Here is a 20075-nt window from a genome sequence, read left to right on the forward strand (position 1 = left end):
CAATACAGCTAAAAAAGTATTCGATAAAGATCGATAAACGTTTCTGTATAAAATATAAAATATATGGGTAGAAGACTGGGCAGCTAATACCCACAGAATTTTATAATGATTTACTCGAGCTTTATTCCCGTCACCGGCGACCGGCGTCACCCGTCACATAACTGTCATGACGGTCGTCAAACGATAAATAAAAAAATTATATTATCGTTCTTCAAGTGGTTCGTCATTGTGCACACATCCTCCGTAATTGCCAGAAGCCGGACGGTAGACCGTAGACACCTTACGATAAAGTAGTAAGTATATTATTGTGTCAATACGTGCCACGTCCAAATGTCCAAGAGCTTAAGTAATAAGTACTATTTTTTTTTTTTTTATAAGGAATTAATACTAAATAGAAATATTATAACAGCTAAATAGTAAATACACACTAATGAGTATTGAGTAGGTACTCGGAACAGTCGGAACTTCGACACTCGCCCAGTCACCTATGAGCCACATTGTAGTCTCTTGTCGGTTCGAGCGCGGGGTTTGGAGATTGGTCAGTGGCTACACTGGTGCATTTACGGGTGGTTGGCAGCGGTGGTGGTGATTATCATGAAGCCTAGAATATTTTAACAAATTCTGGTCTTCGTGGTGGGTTTGCTTGGCGGCGGTGGCGGGCACTCGCGATTGATAACGCGGACCTCGGCTCCGGGTGGCCTGGATATCACTAATCACTATCAACGCGTATCATTTGTGTTTTGACCGGCGTCGGCGATGGCAGCTACCGCATCCAGCGTAGTCGTTCTCGACAGAGGAAATAACACAACATGCACCATCAACTTGCACGGTAATGACGACGATGTTCACATATTATTTACTCAAAATAATATTTTATTACCTTAATCGATTACCAAAACTATGTAATTGTGCCGGACGGTATCTGTTATTCTGCTGGTCGCGCCTCTTGTCATTGGCCTTGATCTTTATTAAATTAATATATTAATGCTACAATGACCCTATTTACACTAAATAATATTATTTTTGTTGTAGTCTCTACTCAATAATTATTTTTTTATAATTCTTTTATACGAATAAAATCAATCACCTTCGTCCTTGTTTTAACAGGTGCTACCGTGGTCTCTTGGAGGGTTAACAATCAGGAACAGTTGTTCGTCAGGTGAGTGTTTTTTTTATTGTTTATGACACTACATATTCGTTTTGCACTTATTTTGATATGTCAACGTTTTATTTTTTTTGTTAATCAGAATTACAACTTACCTATGCATGTAATGCACCGTTCAAAAATCATAGTTAAATGTTACTTAATATTAATAGGTACATTTTTATTTGTCGATCTCGATGCCTAATTATTTTATATTAACATGTAGTGACAGATCTACGAATTCACATTGGGATTTGATAAAGTTCAATATATTATAAAATCTATTAATTTTGTAATTTTGAAATTGATATTTAATTTTGACTAGATGGGCATATATAATTTCCATTAATTTAACATAATAATATTCCGAGTCATTGACACATTTAATATAATATATTGTAGGTAATTCTGAGAATATTAAATTTAATCAAACATTAAGATTATGACTTAATACAGCTATTTTAACCATCATTTTTAATACTACAATTCAATTTTTTTTTATATAATTGTTTGGGAATAATTGGATTAAAAAATCATTCTGTTGAATGAATTACGGTTAAATAAGTAAATATTACTTAAAGTCATAAAAATAACTACGTTTCTTATATTTTATTGACTAAAACAGTGGTGTATGAAAATTTGCGCTAGTATAAATTACGTGTCCCTTAGTCTAACTTATTACGAATCATTACGATATAACCGTTGCAAATAGACAAAATGTTGTCATTTGCTAACACATAAATATAGAAAATATTTTTAAATAATATTATGCTAATATTACGTAATAATGTATTAATATACCATATACCATTCTAGGTAATGGTTATGAATTATCAAATATTTTATTGATTACAATCTAATATCTATCTGTATTCTCTCTGCGTGTTATTGATAACTAATTACATATTATTATAGTTAGTTATTTGTATAACAAATATTATGTTTATTTTGTTTAAAAAACCAACTAAAATCATTATCTGTGCACCACGTGTTTATGATTTTTTAAATATTATAACTATAGGTATATTGAGAAAAATATGTTATTTTATATTTCAAGATAAATATTTGTTATGATGTACTATTTTAATGTATCTATTATATTAAGTAGTTTGTCAATATATTTATTGAAATTTGAAATTAATCTAATCGTTTTTTAATTTTATAAAGTGCAATTAAAATCTGATTCAATATTTATTTTAAATATACACTCTTTTTAATTAACGTCGAAATATAACCCTTTTCCAAAATTAGCTATAAACAAATTCTGATTTCGAACACAGTGAATGTTGATGACGATAACGCCAATGTATAATAAACTAAGCTTTGATTTATTTGTTTTAAGCGGATTAAAAAACACAAAAAATATAGTAACAAAATTGGTTTTTAGTTAAATTTACCAGGATAGAATAACACATTTGGAATAAGTTATTAGTTTGACCTCTAAAATATTACCTCTGTGCATAAAAATGGGAAAGAATTGTTATTGTAAATTCGTGATTACCAAATACCAACATATTATTATTTATTTTGAAAAGACCTTTTTAACAAACAGAACAGAACGAAATGTTAGATTTTCAAGGTTGCACCATTTTTTTTTCACTTAGTCTCTTGTAAAGTTATAAAACGTGTCAAAAGACCAACAATATGACCGTGAAATTTGTCCATTTTATTCTTAAGATGGTACCTATCATAAAGGTACCTTTTTTTTTCTTTTACAAATACGGTAATAAAAATCTTAAACCATTTTTCTTTCTTGTAGTTTAAATATATCTCGGAGGTACATTAAAGTTATTTATTGCGTGGTTAAGCATATGTACAAACATTTATTTTCTTGTTAAACATCGAGGATTTTAGGGAAACGTGTTATGTGTAAGTAATAAATATCGAGGATATTTTCAGCTCAAAATTATTTGTTTATTAAATCGGTATACTATATTATGCCTAGTATTTAGTAACATTTTAAATTTAGGTTTCCGTTAAAAATTATATTTTAATATTTTTGATTTTTATTGTTAGTTATTAGTAATTACAAATATTCAATGTTCTCGCTAGATTATTTGTTACATTTTATTGTTATATTATTACAATCACTTTCGTGTGTACGTAAATAAAACCACAGAGACATATTTCAAATATTTATTACTTTTTACTTATCGAGTACTATTGTTGTATTATTTGTATAACCTAGTATTAAAATAACACGTAAATATGATGACCATTGCTACCAAAGTATAATCGATGATAAATGATAATATTGCAGGCTAAATAGAGATTTAACCAAACATATTTTGTGTAAATTAATAATTAACAAACTAATTAACATGGAGTATTTATAATACTGTTGTTGATATAATTTTGATGTAACTATTTTAAAGGGTTTGAAAAGCGTTATAATTTTTTAAACACTGTTTTCCTGCAGATATAGATAATATTTCAAAAAGTCTCTACGAGCAGTGAAAAATAGGTATCCTTTTTTTTTTCTAAATTGTTTATTTTAGTTTTTCGATTTCGAAGCAATGAAATCTTTTAAAAAGACAGTATTAAACACAACATTAGAATAAGAGAGCTTTTATTTAAACACTATAATAATATACAAGGGAAAAAACACTTTTTAACAGGTTAAAATTTCAGAAGCTTGAATATAGTCACATTTCTTACTTAATTAAACTAACCACAAATTCATATGTCGTATATGATTATATTACGCTAACTTCACAGGCGATTATTAATAAATAAACATAAGATATTGAACCAACTATTTGATTTATTTATACATATTATAATGTCCACATTTTAATATTTTATCGTTTAAATATGTTCAGGTTACGTATGATACCTGTTCGTATAATACTGCATATCATACCAATTTTTTATTTTTTTTTATATATATATATATATATAATATCGGAGTATTCATATTTTATAACTAAATATTTAATGTATGTTATAAAATGTATTTCTTATGTAACAAATTATTAATACTCTACTTGAAGGTTAGAAATTCGTAAAAAAAAGTACAAAAAGTTTTTTAAGACAATTCAAAGCAAAATTTGCGCAGCTGGCAGATAAAGGGTTTCGTTGTTATTTTTTCACCCCTCTAAGGGTGTGGCAGCCTGGTAATGACTGATGAAGCATTTATCCCGCGTAAGGACCCTCTCTCGCTCTGTCCAAGTCATTGTCGTCCAACATCTTTTGACTGATAGCCTTGGCCCGGATCAACCCTTGAGCCTCGTTAATCAGATTATAACTCCTCCTTTTGTCCCTCAGATACTGGTAGACAAGCACTGGAGCTTCTTAAAAGGTAATAAGGTGAAATTTAAAAAGACGCAAATCACCGCGTTATTATGATGGATGCCTACTATTTTGTTACTTTACCTATATTGCTAAGTGTGAACTCGTTACATATTTTATTATAACTATTAGTACTTTTATATATATTAGTGTAACACTGTAACTTGAAAATAAAGATCAAGTATTAACAGTTTCTTCAATGTATATGAATGACTATAATATTATAGTCGTTTACTAATCACATTTTCACTAAGCGCTGCATATTTTTTCCAATAATAAAAAATGTGGTTGCTTACATCTGTAAAATTAAACAATAATAACATTTGTTGTAAATAATAATCATTAATAACATAGGTAACAGCTTGGCGTGATGTGTGGGGGGCAAGGTGGCGTTTATTAACACTACTTCAAATATTATAAAAATAATAAACATTTATATAACTGCTAAGTATTTTTTATATCGTTTTCTGAAATTTATATAATTTTATTGAGAGTTCATAAATGTTTCGAATGTATACTTAGTATATATTATTTTACAATTTAACACGGTTTGAAAGTTTGAACTCAATACGTATATTTGAGTTACATCATATTTTTCGTTTGAATTAGTTTATTGAATAAGAACACTACATTTATTGATCTATAGTTGGTCCATGATTTTATATTATAATTGCTATAGTTTTGATCAAAACTGTAGTTATTTCTTAATAATTGTTTCCAAAATAGTAAATAATATATTTATTGATTCAATTGTTGTACTTAAAATACAGTCGGTAAATAAAAAAAATATTTAACAACCTATTCTACGAAACATCATTAATTGCTACTAGCTAAACATTTTATTGGTAATTCTCATCAGATGATAAAATCCAAGTATTTCGGGTTCTTTTATTATTTCATGATAAATAAAATATTTGCTTATGCTGCAGTCATTGAATTGTATGTTACATTTTTAAAAAATTGAATGAAAAAAATGCTGTGTAAAAACGAGATTCCCGAGGAGGTCAAGTGGCACTTGTGAATGTTTTCCCGAGTCGATAATTTCGTCTCGTCGTAACTCTTTGATGTCTAAAAGCCTGAAATGACCCGGCTCGACTCTTGTTTAAATATGTGGTGCTCCGACCTGAACATAATAAAGTTGAATAGCATTATCAGTGCGCATAGGACGAGATTAAATTTAAGCTTTGACTTTGTTTAATTGGCCCAGTTCGCCGTTTAATTACAATGATTAAATTATGGCATTGATGTTTAATATAATCAAGCGTAACCTTTGTTCTCGGCCATTTTTTGTATTCCACCCTAGAGCTATAAAAACATATTTAAACACCAAAAGATTTTCTTTTCTGCTCATCGCATTTTATCTAATTGATTTGCTTTTAACAGTATATGAAACTGACAATTAAACTTTATGTAAAATTGGCAATTATAAGTTGGCATAATAGTTAACATCTAAATATAATTTATAAAATATTATAATATAATATACACATTTAAATAGGTATTATATGTTTGAATAAATACGTATGTGTAAATTATGCTCTTATAATAATTATTGGTAAAAATCATTTTTTCGAAGATCCGTAAATTATGTAACAAATGTATTACCCTAAAATGTAGGTACATATGTTTAGACTTTAAACGATCGATTCATTATTCCTGTACAACCCTTTTTCCCATGTGTGTTATACCTCTATATATGAATCACTGCACTCACGCTATACCGCGGCTGTTCCGGCTATTCACCGCGGTTGGTGCACCGAACGTGTGATAGTATAGTGTGGCGGTGGTTAACTCCCCCTCGTCCATCTCCTCATATATATGGTACCTAAAATTGCCTCGTCCACCCTGCAGTACAATGTCAGCATCGCCTATAATACTATAATAGCGTTAACGGCGATAATGGCTAGGTTTTTGCTTGTATCCGTTTTGTAATCACTAAGGCGGCTGTTAATGTCGTTCGGTGTGGCAGTCGTATATTAATGGCCAGCGAGCTGCAGGGAGCACTCGGTAATTACACGGTCGCACACGACCGATCCCCACGTTCCGCGACTATGGTTGGTGGTGGTTCATGCTAGCCAAATCCAGCTTGAAAAACAATCGGAGAAAACTTGACGCCACACACCATTACTTTGGGTGGTCCCTCTTGCCACCTCTTACTCGGTGAGCCCAGTTACTATATAAGACCCAAAACTGGTATACAGCTACATAAAATACACTGCTGTTAAACTGCGTTTTAAACTTTTAGTCGGTAATTCATCGTTTTGTATGATAATCCACTTAGTTAACTCCGCCCAGTTGTATATAGGTATGTAAGTTTAAAACTGAACTCTAGTGTAATCAAATCCTCTTATGATGGGGGTGATATTTTTGCAATACATATAAAAGGTACAATTTTGCATAATCATAATATATAAACTATAAAATCTATTATTTTTAAATACATTTTAAAAAACAATGTTTTTAATATTTTATTAATTCATTATTAATACTGAAATCATAGCTCTGAAATTATTAATTTTGCAATATTGACTTGGCTTACATAAACTCAAGATTTAGCTTACATTTAGTACTTCCGTATTTTTAAAAAAGAGCTTATAAACTCCGGAAGTCATGCTATTTATTTTTTTTGAAATAAGTTTCTTAAATTTCTAGAAACTTAAAAATAAGACTTCTCTAAAGTACAACATAATATGTATTAATCGATTGATTAATACTACATTAAAAGTTTCCCCGAAAAAGTACACATTAATCATTAAGGCATAACACCAATAATTATTCATATTGTAATATAATAAAATATCTAATGTTATAAAGGGTACTTGCCCGTTTATTAATAATAAAATAAAATATTTTGAATTTTTTGAGCTATTTATAGGCATAAAACATTTTCCAGTTTTATAAGTATTTTTTTAATATTTCTCGATAAAAAATGTGCGATTAGTCAAAATATGTACTTGAAAATGTAGTACAATGTTTCTCATAAGTTGTTGTTAGTGAAAATTAAAAAAAGTTGAATGTAAATCCACAATCATTTTTTTTATGCGATCGTCGTAAGTTAAAATTATGACAAAATCAAAATCACGAAAATTGACAAATTATTTTGAGTTAGAAATTTAAAAAAAATGTTAATCCAATATTTGAAATTTGAATGTAAGTTTTTCTACGTTTATCAAAAACAAGTTTACCAAAACTCATCCTTGGTACTTGAAATTTTCATAAATGGTCTTATTTCATCATATTATGATAACATTTTCAAAATATTTATAGTTTTTAATTATTTAAAAGAATTGAAAAAATTTTGAAAATTTATTTTTCTTTAAAGTCTAATTAAATGTTATTCGTTGGGTCTTTGAGCTTGTAAATTGAATGCAAGGTTCCTTATAAGTTATTATAATAGCAGTTGATAAACACTAAAGATCTATTGGCACGTTTTTTATGAGTATTTAAAATTGATCTTTTAACATTTTCAAATCATTTTGTAGTTAAAAAAAAGAAAAACACAGTTATTTTTTAAAGACATCTTAGGCTTAAATTTGGACGAAATTACATATTAAAAGAGAATCGATTTTCGTTATTCAGTTGTACCTAATTTAAAAATATTATTCGTGTGTAATTGAGACTTTTAGTGTACATTATGATATTGTATACACTGTAAGTGGGCAGTGAAGTTTAAAATGTTGGGGACTACTGGTTACACACAAACCGTATACACACAATAATATTTTTAAATGCAATTTTTTTGGTCAAAATTAATTTAACCCACTGAAGTAGCTAGTGATGTAGTAATGCCTAATAGTAAAATAAATTATATTACCAAAATATGTACTTAGTAATATTTTAGTCTGATGGACCATCTTTTCTCAAAATTGTGTTTTGTATACAATGATTATTAAATTCAAATTTAACACACATTACAGTAACTCCATGGACCACAGCTAATGTACAGCGGAGCATTAACCACTTACCTGCTCTTTTTAGTTTATACCTAATTCAAATTTAGTCTTTATAAAGGTTAGATCAGTGGTTTTCCACGGGGGCGGACAACGTAGGCTGTAGAGGAGAACTTTGTGGCAGAAAACTTGATTTGGGAGGTAGAGGGGCGGAGGGGGTGTTCACATAAACACGTTGTACATGTTGGGAACTAAACATAATACATACTTGATAATTCATGTAATAATTATTATCAGTAACTAATAGCCAATATAGGTACTATGTTGAATAATATGCACAATAATTTATCCTTGTTTTCAAATTTATTATCTTTTTTATTCTGGCATTTGCGAGCGCACATTATATTATATTGTACTTAATTATTTTATTAAACCTTTTCTAGTACATCGATTCGACCCGAGCCTGTTGTATTAGTTTCGTTAACGTTGTTAGTATCATAGATACCTCCAATTTAATCAAATAATTCAGTCTATTAAATCAGGTTAAATCGGGGAAAGCCCATACCATAAGTACCTAAAGAGTTAATACTAACTTTTTTTTATTCAACAATTAAAAAGCATGTATACAAAAACGGTTTTTGAAAAACAAATGAGCCTATCAATTTATTTTTTTAAATAAATCAATTATTAGGTATAAAATTATAAATTGATAACATAACATAATTAAGCTTTTTTTCAAACGTATAATTTCATTAATTTACAAGTACTATAAATAAAAAACATGAAACATAAAAAATAAATGAAAACACTAGTTATTAAATGATTTAAATTTTTTTGAACTTTTATAAATCATCGATTCCCTCCCTATCTTTCTTCCCAAACCCGGATTAGATGATCACCTTAAAAAGCATTAAATTAACATTTTATTCAACTTATATATAAGTTATGAAATTATGTCAATTGATGATGAGTGATGAAAATATATATAAAATTAAAAATCTATGTTATAATGTTACATTTTATATAGTAAATGCATAATTATATTAATTTAGTGTAATATGCAGTGATAATAAGGATAATTTAGATGTAAATGTCTGAACATCATGATTTATAATGAATTAATTACTAAAAAAATAAAGAAACAACATTCATAATACACTGTTGAGTTTATCTTATATTTTGTACAATTTATGGACACGATTTATTATTAAATAACACATCTCATACGGGTTGTTCTGAGAAATAATAAATGTCCTAGAATATAGTTCTTTTAACATTTAAGTTATACTTTGAACTTTGAAGTAAGAAATAATTAATTGAATAACTTATGCTTACATAAATTCTTAACTGCATGAAATACTTCAATCTTTTAAAAATGTAATTTAGATTTTAATATTTTTTAATTAATAGTTCATCCCAAGGCTCTTTTGAAACTTTGATTTTTTCATTCTATGTCAAAAGGCTGTTTGTTCTCTTTTTTTCTTCTTAAGTTACTAATAATATTTAAAAAAAACACCGAACAAATAAAGAAACCAGCCATGTATCTTTCAAAATAAAATAAAACTTGAGATAAAAACTTATTAATTCGATTTTAACCACTACAATCGTCGAAAACTTCTATAAATGTGAATAGATCACAAATTAAATGTTTATAGTAGGTATTTTTCTTTCCTTTTCTTTTTTTTTATTTGAGGAGAAAGCCTAGATGACTTGACCATTGGCTTGTTTTACATAATAGGGTACTTAAATTATTTAATTTATATTGTACAATCCAATATCTTTCATAAATAAAATATATTTTTGATGGTCCAGTGCGTCTAGAAGGTGTTCATGATATTGTATTTTTGTCGATTCTCTTGCGTGTCTCTGCATTCAGTAATGATATGTTTGATTGAGGTTGGATATCCGAATGTGAGACATGTTCTTGATGGTTCTTTTTCATTAGATAGCCATGTGTGTAGTGTGTATGACCTATTCTGAAGTGATTTAATAAAACTTCGTCTCTTCTTTTGAGAGGCATTGGGTTATTCCATTTTTCTGTTGTTCTTTTTTTTATGTTTAATTTAGTGTTCATTTTTAGCCATTCGTTTTGCCATTTATTTTTAACTGTGTTGTAGATCTTTTTTTTTATATCTTTGTCAGATTTTATAATCCAGAGGGTTCGTTGATGTGGGTTATTGGCTTTTTCCTCGACAAGTATGTCTGCTCTTTCATTACCAGTTATTCCGCAGTGCCCGGGAATCCATGAAAAGATTATGTTATTGTTAAATTTATTAGTCAAGTTGATTATTCTATTAATGACAACATTATCGTTATTAATATTATAAGACTAGATAAAGTGCTCATGGAGTCTGTTAAAATGATGTACTTTTTATTTTGCAAGTTGGCACTTATTATATATATATTTTTTCAGTTTTTTTAAACTAAAAATAAACACCTTATAATTTTAAGTTTTTAAGTAATAATTCCATGTAATTTATGCATATTTTACAATTTTACATGGAATTAAAGTGTATTGCATTTTATAAAAATATGTTTAGAAACTGCGAGACCTTAGTACACTCACAGAGTGAGCTTTCCCAACTTGTTTATATTATATAACTAGAACTAGAATAATTTGTTGATTCTCATACAAAATTAAACAAATAATGTTTATCACCGTATTATTTTATTAACTTATTGCTCACTTTATTACATACTGTTTGAACTGTTTCATGGTATTTGTTGATAGTAGGTATATAGTTTTCACATAAAATACAATTAGGTACCTAATCATTTATAGTTCTCCATTTATGAAAAATATAAAGCTATAAGCTAACTAGATTTTGAAACATAGTTTTATTATTATTTTTATTATATAATTGTATAAAAGTACATAATATGTTTGTATTATCGTGCTTATTGCGTATGTACATAAGTGCATGTCTAATAAATTGTCGATGCATCGTTATGTTTGTATACTTACATAATATTATATGCATTCTAAATTACGATTGAAAATGATTACAAATATTATTTGGGTACACGATCGGTAAGGCATTGCACCCTGCATAATTAAACACGAAATCGCGCACGTGACTGATCGCATATTATTTTTGTGTATATTTATATAGACATAAAAGGTTATTAGTTATTACTTTTTACTAGTAATAATTATTATCTGGAGACATACAATAGTCTCTAAATTATAACATTATTATTATCATTACAATATTATCTTATTAGTTATCATACATAATATAACTGTTTGCAGGCAACAATTAGTATGCAATGTGAATGCTGTTATACCCGTCAAAAAGTTATCTATATAGTATACTGTCTGAGTATAATTGTTGTGTGTATATAATAATATTATCTCCGATGTCCCATCTCTTATATTTTCAGTTCTCAAAATCATATCGCCCCACGACGTGAACGCTCGAGTACAATATTTACACTATACATAACGATATATATATATATTATTATATACGCTTAATATCGTCGTTATGATTTTCTGAATCTACGATAATTTATTATACTGACGCGGTCGCGGTGCTACTTCGTATAATCGTATAGTATATGCATATATATATATATTATATACAATAATATATCTGAGGGACGCGGACATCGCCCTCTTGTGCGTTGCAATGTGTCCGTGCGCCGTGCGTGGCTAGTTTTTTGCTGCAGTTGATGTTGCCCCATGGTGTGTTCAAACAGTAACAATATACCGGCCGTAGTAGCCATGATTGTAATTAGTGATAAAGGTCCTGTATGGATTAAAACGAGCGAGAAACCCGGAGACGGCAGAGGTAGCAAGGGTGAAGAGTCGATGGAATGGTGGTGAGGTAGGAAGGGCATCGTGTGTAGTATGAAGAAAAGCGCGCGTGAGGGCGCAAAGGCCGAGAACGCTGAGGGGATGTAGGCAGGGAGGAAGGGGAAGGGTCTCCGCCGTTCGACGGTTTTTGTCTCGAACGCTCATTTGTCAAGGCACACGCTGAGGAAATGAAAGGGATGCTACGTATATATAGGAGGGCTGGGTGGACTTGCAGGGTTAACTCTTCTTTTGACCGACACCCTTAAGGTTCGAGGACAGATGCAAAAAAAAATATTGCGCGTGCACATATTATATATATGTCTGTATATATCACACACATGCTTACAGTAGAGTTACAGAATTTATATGTAATATTGCTGCACGTCCACGAGAACAATATTTTCAATATAATCTGCTATATTATTTAGTATACACTATTACACTATACACTATGCACTATATATGCTGTATATTTATACATAATGTAATATAATTGTTTAAGCTATGCACTCGTATGGAACAAATACGGTTAACTACTGCTACTATTACTTGCATGTACATCATAAGTAATCTTGTTATACCATGACTGAGTATGTAACCACTACTGCTGGCGTATACCAAGTGTATATTCCCCTAAAATCTTATATTTATTATTTTAATAAAAATAAATTGTTACAACAAAAATTCTTCTAGTAGTAATATAATATTATTTTACATTTCCTAAATTATTTTTACATGTATGAAAAAATCTAAGTATATTTAAAAAGAAACTATTTTTCTTATATAAGAAATACCCATAGTTGTTCCTCTTGAATACCTATCAATATTTGTACTAATTTTTGTAATTAATCATTATATTAGCTCAAACTTAATTTGAACTTATTTTAGACATTTGGAACAAATGGACAGAGTTTGAATACTTTTATCTATTTTGTTGGGTATTGTTTTGAGTCTATAAGTGGCAATTTTGAACCAATTATAAAATATCTATGTTGAATTTTAATTATGAAAATATTGTACCAGAAGATTCACATAGCCGATTTGCCTAGTCTATATAGACCTATAGATTGTCATTTGTAAACTGGGCAAATATATGATATAGAGCATTGAAGAAAGTTTGTTTTTATAATTTTTCAGCAGTTTGAGTACAATTGTCTAAATTACCCAACATTAGTGAATTTTCCCATTTTTAGTCTTCAACTTTAGTGGTTTCGTTGTAGTAACTGTACACTCTGTGGTAAGCAATGAACTATATAGGTAATATAATTATTAAGTGTACCTAATAGCTTAAGAACAAAAACAAAAAAAATCGATTAAAATATGTATTTATTTAATGCTGAGAATCAAATGATATAAGTACGAGGAATCAATTGTAACACATTTTCAAAATTTTTGAACCAGACATTTTTTAAATCGATATTTGTAGAAAAATCATTTAAAAAATTTAAAATAGAAAATGACTATAAGTAGCTAAAAAAAGTCAACATATTTTAAAAAACTATACCATGCGCGGAAATGCTAATATAAACATTTGGTGAAAATTCGTTTATTTCTAGGAATTAATGTGTTTGAATATCCAATGTCGTAAAAAATTAACTTTAAACACTCATAAAAAAATGAATATGATTTTCTGGTAAACATTTTTATCTTTGAAAGGTATAGAAAAACGTGTGACTTATCTTGTATTACATTTTCAAAACTTAGATATAAAAAGACCGATCTTTATGAATTCTTAACTCAGAATGTTTGAAAATTATTGTGATTTTAACCACTTTTGTAAAAATTTTAACTTTAAACTGTGCTCGTAAAAAAATATCGTGACAATATTTTTTTGGTATTTTTCAATTGGTATACGATGTTTTGAGGAATCATTATTCAATTTATGTATAAAAAAAGTGCCTACAGTTATTTGTTTTCAAGTTACATAAAAAACAAAAAATTAATTTTGTTATTGAAACAAAAAAAACTGGTTATTTGTTAACTGTTGTATGAGCGTTTGAATTCAGAATTTTGACAAAATTCTTAAAGATCACTAAAATTAGCTAATTATTTTGAGTTAGAAATACATAATTTTTATCTAAGATTTAAAAATTTAGTACTAGATTTCTTATAAGTTTGCCTACCTTTATCAAAAGAAAAAAAATTCTACTGGAAAGTCAAATTAAATTTTTATGAGCATTTACCTAGTTTTAATTTGTACAACATTGGATATGTACTCGATTTCTGATGTAGTGATTTACTTATTTTGTTTTAATTCAAAAACGAATGACTGTAGATATTTGAAATTTACGCCATATGTTTATTTCATTAATTGATATTATTGATACAATTTTCAAAATATTTTTACTCTCTTTAAGCTGTTGACGGACATTTTCAATTTTGTTTTTTTCTGTAAATAACATTGTATATAAATAACATTATATTAATTATTTATTAATTATAAATTGTCAATAACATTGTATAGGTTGAGTCAAAATCCGTGCAAATTTAATACATGACTCTTGATATATTGCTACAATAGCAGTTGAAAATATTAGAATTACATTGCCATGATTTTTTTTTATAAGCATTTAAAGTTTAAATTTTGACAACACATATCAAATATAAAATTGAAAAATAATATTGTAGTTAAAAATTTAAAAAATTTTCAACTTTTATAGCTAAGGATTGAAAAATTAAAACAAGGTGGTTTCACTTAAGCAGTTTTTTTTCCATAACTAAAAAATCTAAAAAATATATGAACACAGTTATCTTTACAGATATTTTAAGTTCAAATTTGGAAAAAATTACATATTATTATATTAACACAAAGAATAACGACTTTTGTCATTTTGTTGTTATTCGATTCCTAAATCTCCCAATTTTATATACGTATATTTAATATTTTTCTGGCACCACTGATAATTTAATAATAAGTAATAACGATATAAAATATCCTAGACTGACCATATACCGTCTCCGCTCAGAATCGTTTTTCTTATACAATGATATGATATCATTGAATTCAAATTTAATACAATCATTACAGCAACCTTCTAGACACCTAATGTACAACAGAGTGACATCCACTTTTTATAATTTACAGTTTGTTTTGAAGATTCGCTTTTTTGATGAAACCAATGATGGCTGCTAGTGAGGATATGTTGTGGCCGGGAAATTCTGATGGATGTTCTGGAAGTGTTGCGTTCGTTTTGTGTTCGATTTATGTATGACATTAACACTAATGTTTGATCGAGAAAAAAGTACCGCACGATGGGCATAGTGGGGGTAATTTTTACTTATTAGGTGTCCTTAAGTGATTTACGTGTGCCCGATCCGGGGTCTGATTGGGGTGACTTTGAACTTTCTAGGAAGGTATGTGGGAAGAGGGCAAGTGGTCGTATGAAGATGTCTTTTTCCATTTCATGAAGTTCCGTGCAAAAGGATTTCCAGTTAACCTGCTGCGTATTGGTAAAATGAAGTTTGATTAGGAGGAGCGTATTATGTTTTTTCGTTGCAAGTTAAACTAATGTTACTAATGGGTTAGGTATTGCATTTTCGCTGCCTTATCAGCCATCTTATTTTCTATGATATTAGAATGACCTAGTATCCAGCACAACTGAATGATATTTCACCTTTTTCTCTTCCGTATTGTAACAGACTTTGTACCAGTATGTTTATCTTATTAGTGTTGTACGCATTTTGCTTATCGCACTAAAGAGAATATAAGAAAATTGTTGCTTTTTGAATATTTGAGTCTAACTAATTGTAGCTTTTAAAGATCGCGTATGATCTTGCAGTAAAAATTGAACTTGTATTAGGTTGCTCATGTATAAGTTGTATATTATTCCAAATTTCTGAAGCTTCGACCGTCGTTTGGCTTCTGTGTACATTTTTTCATAAAATTTATTATATTATTAATTATTAAGTATTATAATATTTTATAATTATATCTTATATGATTATTTTGAATTGAATTGCAATTTATCTTATTACTACTAGTTTATAAATATTTAATTAGATAGAAATATAGGCCGAGAGACAGAGCTGCTTATTAAAAATGACCGGCTCATTTATGAGGTACACTTGTCAACCTACTATATATTATATAGCAAAGTGACTATTCCTTTTTTTTGTTTTAAATAGATATTATGAGTTGGTAGAGTGTCGTTTGATGGGTTTAAACTTTCAGCTAATATCAATAATAAATACTAGGATATGTTTAATTACATAAGTGTAATAAAACTAAGCAAAATTAACTTAAATATGTAATGAACATAAACAAGTACATATGGTATAAAATATAAGATTAAAAAAAAATTACATTATTAGTTGTATAACACTTTGTGTATGTATTCAAAATATACAAGTTCCAAGATATAATTTCATTAACATTTAAACTATTGAAACTTTGAAAGTATTTAAAAATTAGTTGTGTGCATATATTATACAGAGGTAGAATTCAATATCAATTTTGAAGAGAGTTATAATCAAACTGTTAATAAGTAATATACTTTCATACCAATAGGTACTTAATAATGGAGAATTATACTATATATTTTACTATAAACTTTGAAAAGCAATTACTTATTGTTTAGTTTCATGATTCATGAACATATTATTATAAACAAAACTATTCAAAAAGCACTAATTTGTTTAAAATTTTAAAACACTCCAGCACAATAATATTATTTTAATTTAAGCTTTAACTATTTTATTATACAGTTATTTTGAAAAGTACCTACTGGTTGTTTTTTTACTCTTGATGCCTAATAAGTATCAACTAGATCTAATTTGCTCCCAGAAACTACCCTCTAAGTTGAAGATTCAAGCATTTTTTTTAATACACAAAGTGTTTTACACACAGACACAGACAAAAAGCCAATAAGATAGGTACATCAGTGTAATATCAATAAATTCATTGTTAGAATCTAAAATGACAACAATAATATACCTTACAATATACTTAAATTTCCTTCTGTGAGAAGAATGTTTTATAATAGTTAATAATTAATTTTTATAAATATGATAAAATATTGATTATTTATTGTATTTATGTTTAGTAAACTGGCTGTTTTTGATGGTCAGAAATCGATCCGAGGAGGCATTCCGATAGTTTTTCGTAAGTATTTTCAGATGTTCATATATTGCTTGATGATAAATAAATGAAAAATATTGTTGAAGAATTAAAATTCTTATCATTTTCTTTGCAATGAAAACATTACTATTAACAATAAAATTATTAATATAGTCATCCTAAATAAATTTTAAAAATCTATATGACAATGTTATTAAACAAGTACAAATTAATAGACAAAATAAATTTACTCAAAATGTTAAATTATTGAATACAACTCTGTGTAAGCATGTTTATAACTGGAAAAATTATAAATTGATTTTGTTAACATTTATAATAAATATATGGTGGCTTAGGTATGTTATGTGGAGATTGGTGACAGGGCTATTATTTTATTTGTATTATTTATTACCTAATTATTTAATTTAATTATAGTAAATTATCTAATACTCCTTAAAGTCCTTAAAGCAATAACAAAGTATTATCAGTGGTCAACAAAGTAATTAATATGTACAGGTACCAATATGGTTAAGTTGACTAATTTATAGTTGATGTTATTTACTGGAGAGTGAAAATCATCTTGGTGCCACAGGTAATACATTTTCAGTCAGTTATGAGTGATTTACAATAACCAAACATTTAAAAAAAAAAAACCTGTACACAAAATTGAAACCAGGTGTTATTGATTATCTAATTTACTCACCTTGGAACAAGTTCAGACAAGATTATGGTGTTATTATTAAAAATTTGAAAAGAATGATAAAACTTTTAGAGAATTTTCATAGTAATTATGTTGTTGTAAAACAAGTCACTCCACTCAGAATATAAAATTATAATGTATTTCTGACTGTATTTTTGACATGTTTTTGTATTTTTTAGAAGTATTGATAATTTTTAAATTTTACCAACAAGATGTTTAGTAATATATTGTACACTAGACTTACAAATTAGGTTTAAATCAATTTTAAATTAAAAAAATTTTTGTTTTTGTTTTTTAAACAGCTCATTTTGGACCCTGGGCTTATGGACCTCTTCATGGGTTTGCCATGACATGCAGATGGAATGTTGAAAAACAACCTGAACCATTAGAAAATGGTGACATTGAAGCACTATTTTCATTAGTCGACAATTCTATTACAAAACAAATGTGGAATTATAGGTAAATATTTTGATTTGCATCTAAAAATATATGCTAAACTTGTTTTTAGTTTCAAATTAGTGTTAAGAGTGATATTGAGAGAAAAAGAATTACAAGTCAGCTTCAATTTATACAACTCATCTCTAGAACCATTTCAATTTAACATGCTTTTCCATACATATCTAAAAGTACCAGATGTCCGAAAATGTAATATATCTGGTCTTCAAGGATGCATGTATGTAGACAAGGTATGGACTGGTTTCGTTAATATTTAATAGCAGTTAAAAATAAATATATTTACTAATTAGTGATAGGCTATTAATTATTCATTTGTTGACAATAATTAGACCAAGGAAAATGGTGTGTACCAAGAACCGAGAGAAATGGTGACTGTTAATCATTGGACCGATAGAATCTATCAAAATACACAACAGGAACATGTGATTTCAAATGTTGTGTCTGGAAGAAAAATGAAAATGATTAAATACAATATGCCAGATACAGGTAAATGGAATTATTTTTAATTTCTATTATTTATATTTTATGCAATTATGTAATGATATTTTTAGTTGTATGGAATCCATGGGATGTGACATCAAGTACAATGAGTGACTTTGGTGAAGACGAATATCCTAACATGATATGTGTTGAAGCTGGCATAGTGATCACTCCGATCACATTGAATCCAAATAACACATATGAAGGCACTATAATTCTACAGGTATTTAAAATAATTCAAACAAACTTATACTTAATTGTATTTTGAAATGTATAATTTGCTTTTGTAACAGGTTATGTGAGTAGAGTCGGGAGCTGCTGTTGGCGGGGCGAGGTCTAAAGTACGTGGTGTCAATGCACGCCAACGTTGCTCGCCATTATCCGCAGACATTAATAGAAACTCCGGCAGCTCCTATTTTCAATCACAGACATCACCTGTTGTTTCCACAATGTTTAACAGACAACCAGCTGTAAATCACGGTTGGTTTACTTCCATGATGACATCAACTGATTTTTTCAGTCCTCAACGTTATCCATCCAATAACCCAGTGCCACCCGTCCACCATGATTCAACGTGTGATCAGCATTCGTCATGCACCATATGTTCTCTAAATTTGTAAACATTTTATAAAAATTATTTATTAGGTATTATTGTATACTACATACATTCATTTATTTACGTAAAATTCATATTTTTGATTAATTAATTGTTGTAGGAAAATTTTTTTTTTTTATTTAGAGATTTTAAAATGTGCATAAAATTTCATTTTTTTGACATTCCTCCAAATTATATTATCAACACATTTACAAAAAATATAAACTAAAATGTTTCTAACAAAAATCAAAATAATAAATGAGTTAAATATTGAAGTAATAAGATTATTTCAATAATTTAAGTTTTTTTTTAATTATTGTAAATTATTATTATATTATGTCAATAGTGTTGAATTCACTCGTTAAAAAGTTAAACATCATGTTCTTTTTATATAGTATAAAATAGATCTGATATTGTTTTACACTTTTGTGTTTTGTTTATATTTTGTTATTTAGAAAAAAAATGCATTGTTTAATTATTGGATTGATGTAGAGTAGAATATTTAATAATATTAATTGATTGCTCAACTCAATATACAATAGTAAACTATTACCAACCTTTTTTTTTATTGTAATTATTTTAGTTAGGAAAAATTTGCATTATTTCTCATGATAATTGATTTGGTAACAATATTCTGTAAAATCATTCCATTTTTTATAATATG

At 28.0% G+C, this 20075-nt stretch overlaps 1 protein-coding gene across 1 annotated transcript; it reads left to right on the forward strand.

Moving 5' to 3' along the window:
• Nucleotides 1-638: 638 nt before the first annotated feature.
• On the forward strand, nt 639-19527 carry LOC111036575 (putative glucose-6-phosphate 1-epimerase). The gene is made up of 8 exons (XM_022318647.1): nt 639-829; nt 1108-1159; nt 17167-17225; nt 18183-18339; nt 18389-18566; nt 18666-18822; nt 18888-19039; nt 19110-19527. Exons 1-8 carry the CDS (start codon nt 757-759, stop codon nt 19116-19118), a joined length of 837 nt encoding a protein of 278 aa, XP_022174339.1. The 5' UTR covers nt 639-756; the 3' UTR covers nt 19119-19527.
• Nucleotides 19528-20075: the final 548 nt, after the last annotated feature.

Source organism: Myzus persicae, unplaced genomic scaffold (assembly GCF_001856785.1).
Source record: "Myzus persicae strain clone G006 unplaced genomic scaffold, MPER_G0061.0, whole genome shotgun sequence".
NCBI classification, from domain to species: Eukaryota; Metazoa; Arthropoda; class Insecta; order Hemiptera; family Aphididae; genus Myzus; species Myzus persicae.